This window comes from Salvia splendens, unplaced genomic scaffold (genome assembly GCF_004379255.2).
Source record: "Salvia splendens isolate huo1 unplaced genomic scaffold, SspV2 ctg918, whole genome shotgun sequence".
Classification (NCBI taxonomy): Eukaryota; Viridiplantae; Streptophyta; class Magnoliopsida; order Lamiales; family Lamiaceae; genus Salvia; species Salvia splendens.
In genome coordinates, this window is record NW_024599604.1 from 1 (window position 1) to 6436 (window position 6436).

At 32.0% G+C, this 6436-nt stretch overlaps 1 protein-coding gene across 1 annotated transcript; it reads right to left on the reverse strand.

Annotated features, from left to right (window-relative positions):
• Positions 1-4091: 4091 nt before the first annotated feature.
• On the reverse strand, positions 4092-4803 carry LOC121791803. Its single transcript, XM_042189629.1, has 2 exons — positions 4792-4803; positions 4092-4586 (listed from the first exon to the last, which is right to left on the reverse strand). Exons 1-2 carry the CDS (start codon positions 4801-4803, stop codon positions 4092-4094), a joined length of 507 nt encoding a protein of 168 aa, XP_042045563.1.
• Positions 4804-6436: the final 1633 nt, after the last annotated feature.

Here is a 6436-nt window from a genome sequence, read left to right on the forward strand (position 1 = left end):
GGTTTTTTTTTTTTTTTTTTTGTGGAGAGTATATAGGAGGGTGGGTTTGAAAGTTTGAATGTGATAGATTGCATACAATATGGTGTTGATTTTGTAGTCAAAATGTGGAAATTGACAAGCATCCATATATCGGCGCATGGAATTGGTAATTAATTCTTGAATATTTACGAGATGTATATGGGAAAATGTAAAAAGAAAATTAAATGTAGTTTACCTACTCGTGTTTATATATAGTAGTAATAGTATACACAGGCCACATTTGAAATTACATAGAGTCTACTACACAATTGGTTAAGAAAGATAGAGAAAAAAAGTGATTGGGGTGTGGTAATGGAGAATGAGACTCACCTCATTAGAGAAAAAAGTTTCTTTAAATAAAATTGATCTATTTTTAAGGGACAACCCAAAATAGCAAATGTGATTTATTATTAAGGGATGAATGGATATTCATACAGTGTTTATATTAGGGCTTATTAATTGATCGGTTAGCCGAATTCAATCACACCTTAGGTAGATACTTGGAACCAAATGAGATCAGTTATAATTGGAAACGAAATGAAACTGAAAAATTCGGTTATCGGTAGCTAATAGGGCTGGGTAAATATACCGAAATACCGCACTTACCGTACTGAAAAAATATCGAAAATACCGAATTTTTGGTATACCGTACTTTTCGGTACGGTATCATATCGTACCGACAGTTTTAGGTACGGTAAATGTATGCATTTTGTATATACAACGGTATACCGCGTTATACCGCATCATACCGCAATTGCGGTATATACCGCATATTTGCGGTATATACCGTAAATTTACGGTATATACTGGTATAACACGGTATACCGCAAATACGGTATATACCGTAATTGCGGTATATACCGCAGATATACCATATTTAACATATTTATTATTTATAAAATATATTATTATATAATTTTATTAAACATAATTGAAACCTAAAGGGAGGAATTCTTGCAACCCTAGAACATTATCTCCGCCGCACCCCCACACAGCACCCCGCACCGCACCCACGACACACACAGAGGCTCCGCAGACGCAGTCGACAGCCACTCCACCACCGCCGTCCGCTGGTACGTAAGCTATTCATTGATTTTTTTTCTAGTTACTTGATTTTCTGTAGTTTGTTGTTTTAATGAGAGCGTAGATTTCCTCCATGACCTAATAAGGTAGGAATCCTGCTTTACCTTGTTGAGATGCCTTAGATGATGACCGTAATTAATAGAGATAGCGTATGTATGCAGATGAGGTAGCGTATGTATGCAGATGCAATTTAGGTAATTCATGATCATCTGCTTCTTGCTTGGAGAAGTAATGTTTTTATTGAGTGCATTTGCATTTTGGAATGGAGATTTAAAATTGTTGTAAACTTGACTAGCATACTTGCCATTGATTTCTTAATCTAACACAGCAGCCTTCTTTGTGCCTTTCGGAAGAACAAAGCAAAATGTACACCTATTCTTAATTTAATCCTAATTTTGATCTAATGAGATGAAGAAGAGGTCTAATCCTAATATTGATCTTTTGGAATAGTGGAAATTAAATGCATCTAGGTATCCAATCCTTTCACTAACTGCGAAGGATATCTTTACAATTCCAAACTCAACGGTCGCAAGTGAGTCAGCTTTTAGCTTAGGTAAAAGGGTTGTGGATCCTTTTAGAACGTGTTTGAGTCCAAAAATGGTGGAGGCAGTGGTGTGCACTAATGATTGGCTTAGAGCTTAAAATTTCAACTTATATAAGGATCCTACTGATGATTACCTTGAATTTTATAGAGAAATTGAAGAAATTGAAAAGAGTATGTTGCTTTACTCTTTAGTATAAATTATTATATTTATATCCTTATAGATGTTAATTATTCTTTTGTGATTCTTTTGTAGATCCAAACATGAGCCAAGATGCTTTTAAAGCAATATCTTCTACTTGAGCTAATCCTTTACACTTATGGTTTGCCAAGGTATGTCATGGCAAACCTTTTATTTCTTCATTGGTGTATATTAATCTGTTATAAAATTTGCTTTGCATGTAATTGTTTATCAATTTGTGAGCTTTGAATCATATAGTTGTAATTTGTGTATGTACTACTACCAATTTCTGATTGAAATAGTGGTACTATACTTGGAGAACTAGTATGGTTTTATTATTGTCTAGGAACAGATATTCAAATTAATTTTAGATGTAACTGGAAAAATATAGCACATGCACGTAATAAGTAATTATACAACTAAAACAATTATGACAGAGTATATTCAATATCTAATCAAACAGATGTCTTTCAAGTTTTTTGTTAGGTAGTAGTATTTGTTAATTGTTTAGATATTATAGTTTGTTAGTAGTCTTTTCCTGTTATGTTTTAGATTATTATATTTATTAGTTGTTATAAATAGGGCTTTTATATTCGGTAGAAGAATTGTTCAGAATTACACATGTTCTGTATCTAACCAATACCACGGCTAATGTTTCCCCTTCTTTGTCATCTCAGGTGTTGATGATGATTGATGTCATCTCAGGTCGCTCCCCGTCGGCTCTGCCCTGCTCCTCCCTTGTCGGTTCTTTGGATTAGTGACATCTTTTTTGAAGTTGAATAGATTTTGAATGTCATGAACTATGTTTGCTTTGTGATGGATTTTATCACTTTGGATATTTCTTAGATGTTTAAAATGATATTTTTGCTATTTAATGCATGAATGTTAGGTTTTGACAGGTGGTATTCGGTATACCGTACCGTGATTTCGGCATACCGCATATTGCGGTATGTCGAAATCACGGTACGGTATACCGAAATATCGGTAAGGTAACGATATCTAAATTTGGTATACCGACTTTTCGGTATACCGGTATGCGGTATACCGAAAAAAGCAGTACGGTAAAGGTAAGGTTTTTGGTCATACCGCATTTTTCGGTACGGTATGCGGTATGGCAATTTCGGCATGGTATACCGTACCGTTCCAACCCTAGTAGCTAATAGTCGACTTTTTTGTTTCAATTATTGATTAACCAATAATAGATTAACGGAATACCCATTCCTAGTTTATTATCATTTTATACAAGTGTCTTGCTAATAAATTTAATAAAATATTAATAATACTTATTAACAAATAATCATATTATTTATGAGATAATTGATTATTAATTGTAAAAAATATTAACTAGAATATAACTACATACAAGGGACTGAAATCGAAAAATAAAGAGCAGAAAAAATCGAAAAAAGAATTGATAACATGGAATATTAGCACATCAAAAAATTGAATGAAAAATCTTAATTGTTTTTATGTTGGCGCAAACTGCTATACGGTGAATTGCATTTAAAGCCATGAATAGTAAGAACTTTGGATTAAATTTATACATATATAAAAATGAGAATTTTATTTTATGTTCTTCGTTGCCCAGACTTTAAATTTATGTTCATTTATTCATAAAAAAATGTGATTTATGGAAAAGTAACAATTATGCTATTATGAATTTTCTAATGATAAATTAGGGAAGTGAAAAAAATTTATTTCTATTTGTGATAATCAGGGAAAGTAGAAGTGAAAATGTTTTTGAAGATATAGGATTTCATGGGGAACTTGTATAGGATTTGCTCGTCTGTCAATTATCATCCATATTTATTGGACTCTTGCCCCATAGTGAATCTAATGGTTCGCCTCTATTCTTTATATTCCCTCCGTCCCATTCTAAGTTGGACATTTCCTTTTCGACACGAGATTTATATAGTGTTATATATTTTGTGAGTTAAATGGAGAGAATAAATAAGAGATAGTGATTCCATCAAGATAAAGGTGTTCTGGATCTTTTACATAAATATCTCTCTTGATATATTTTTCATGCTTAACATTCTTAAGCACAATATAATTTGTTTTTTTTATCTATATATATTTGATATCAATTATGTTTGTAAATTGTGAATATGTATGCATTTTAATTTTGACTTTTCCTATGAAGCAATGGTGATTGAGCCCTAAATATAATAATATACTATATCCTTTTTACTCAGGCGAAGTCTATCATCACCTTTCAAATTAAACTCGGGATCAAAATATATCCATGTAAATAAAATTCCTCGTTCTTCAATTATTCAATTTATTCTTCTTTAAAACAGTAGAATGAATATTCCCATATTTAGCCTTATACTCCGACCATAGCTGCGCCACCGGCTTCCCCAACAACTCCACAAAGAAACTCTCAGAAAAATTATGCCTCATCTTCTTATTCAACGCCGCCACAAACCCCGGTTTCAGCCCCTCACAATACTCCAAGAACCTCGCCGTGAAATCATAGCCCTGGTCCCACCTCTGCCCCATCCCGCGACTCGCGAATCCCTCGGGATAATAGTTGGACGCAAGTATCATGTAATCCTGCCCCTCACCGTCCCACTGGAAAACATGCGTGAGCTCGTGGTGGAGGAGAGATGTGTACTCCCATTTGAGGTTCCCTTGGTACCCTTGTAAGTAGAGTGTACTGACGTTGACGGTCTCGCCGTAGGTTATGGCCTCTGCGCCGTCGTATTGCCGGATGAAAACTGTGGCCACTTTCACTGGTTTCCTGTCGGATTGGGTTTTTTGCTGGAAAATTTTATAGATGTATCATGAGCTTGGTCATTTACCCAAATTCCCTGAATAATTAATAGTTCCTGGTCTTGGAGAAAAATGTATCATGGTCCCTAAAATAATTTTATATCTTTTTTTGGTCTCTAGGAATCAATGTTTTAAAAACCGGACCGGCCAGCGAACCGGTGTCGTTACTGGTTCACTGGTTCAACCGGTTCACTGGTCGAACCATTGGTTGAACCGTAATACTGTTTATACATATATATTTATTTATTTAGTTATAAATAATAAAATTTAATTACATGTTTTATCAATAAATATTATAGTATTATACTTTTAATTGTATTATTATAGAAAACAAGTCTTATATTAGTATATTAGAATATTTAATGACGTTAAGTTTGAATACAATAATAAACTATAATACACAATATTAAAAACTAGTATTAAAGTCTATGTATAATTATAAACTCCTATATTGTAAAATATAGTGATTGTAAAAATATAAGAAATATATTATAATTAACAATTTCTTAAAAGAATATAGAATTAAAATGAATTATCTTAAAAGAATATAAAATTAAAATGAATTATCTTAAAAGAATACAAACTAATATGAATTATTAGTTTTGGTGGAAAAAGAATTTCAGATTTAATGTATAAGGATAATTAATGTTCATAATATTTCAAAATGATCATGTGGTGGAGTGGTAAAGAAGTTGATATTTAGAGATGAGGTCATGTGTTCAAGTCTTAGCAACAACAAATTTTAAAAAAAAAATTTTGAAAAATTGAACAAAATTTTAAAAAAAAAAAATTTGAAAAATTGAAAAACCGGTTTCCGGTTCGCGGTGGACCGGTCCGACCGGCCGGTTCCACCGGTTCGCGGCGGTTCAATGTGCTAGTGGTTTTTAGGGGTGAACCGGACCGGACTGCCTACCGGTTCGCGGTTGAACCGGTCGAACCGGCCGGTCCGGTCCGGTTTTTAAAACATTGCTAGGAATTATATTTTTGATACCTGTCAGTCTTTTATACCTTCTATATTTGAAAAAATCTCTTAAATGCCATGGAGGGCATTTTCAGTATCTGCAAAACTATTCTTTTATTGTCAAACATTACTTTAGTCTTATTGTACTAAAAATGATATAAAAAAATTTTAAGGACCATTAGTGCATTTTTTGACAAGTTCGATAACTATTACTAGTATACTTCACTCATAAATAAAACTAGGCTAGTCCATTAAACAAAAATTTTGGATTTCGTGCTACAATTGAAAAGTCGATTATTTATGTGAATTGATTAATAAAGTATTTTATGAATTACGATATACTCGTCTAACTTTGACAATAAAATAATAGTTTTGCATTCCAACTCAAGTTTCCATTTATATGAAAGAAACGATTACTTTTTAAATTTGAATATATAAAAAATAACCGAAGTGAACTTTCAACATCTCGATAAGAATTTCAAATGCAATAAAAAAACCTGAAGGTTAAGGTTACTAGAGGCTAGAGCAATAATATTACTAGAAAAAAAATACACTAGTTAGTTTTGTCTTATTTATTGGTTGGTCATTTTTAATTGATATAAAGATAAATTTATTTTCCATTAATAATATTTCAATCATTTTTTATCTCTATTTAAATTATTAATTAGTATTGTATGTCATTTCAAAATATGTTCATGAGAAAATATATAATTATATACTACTATTATTTTATTTTCATTATAAATTTGTACATATCTTCTATTAAGGCAGCATTAAGTATACTTAGAACACTAATGATACCATAATCAAAATCTGAAATTATCTTATACTAGTAAATAATTTTAATTTTGAAAATTGGTGTTGAGGTATATACCCA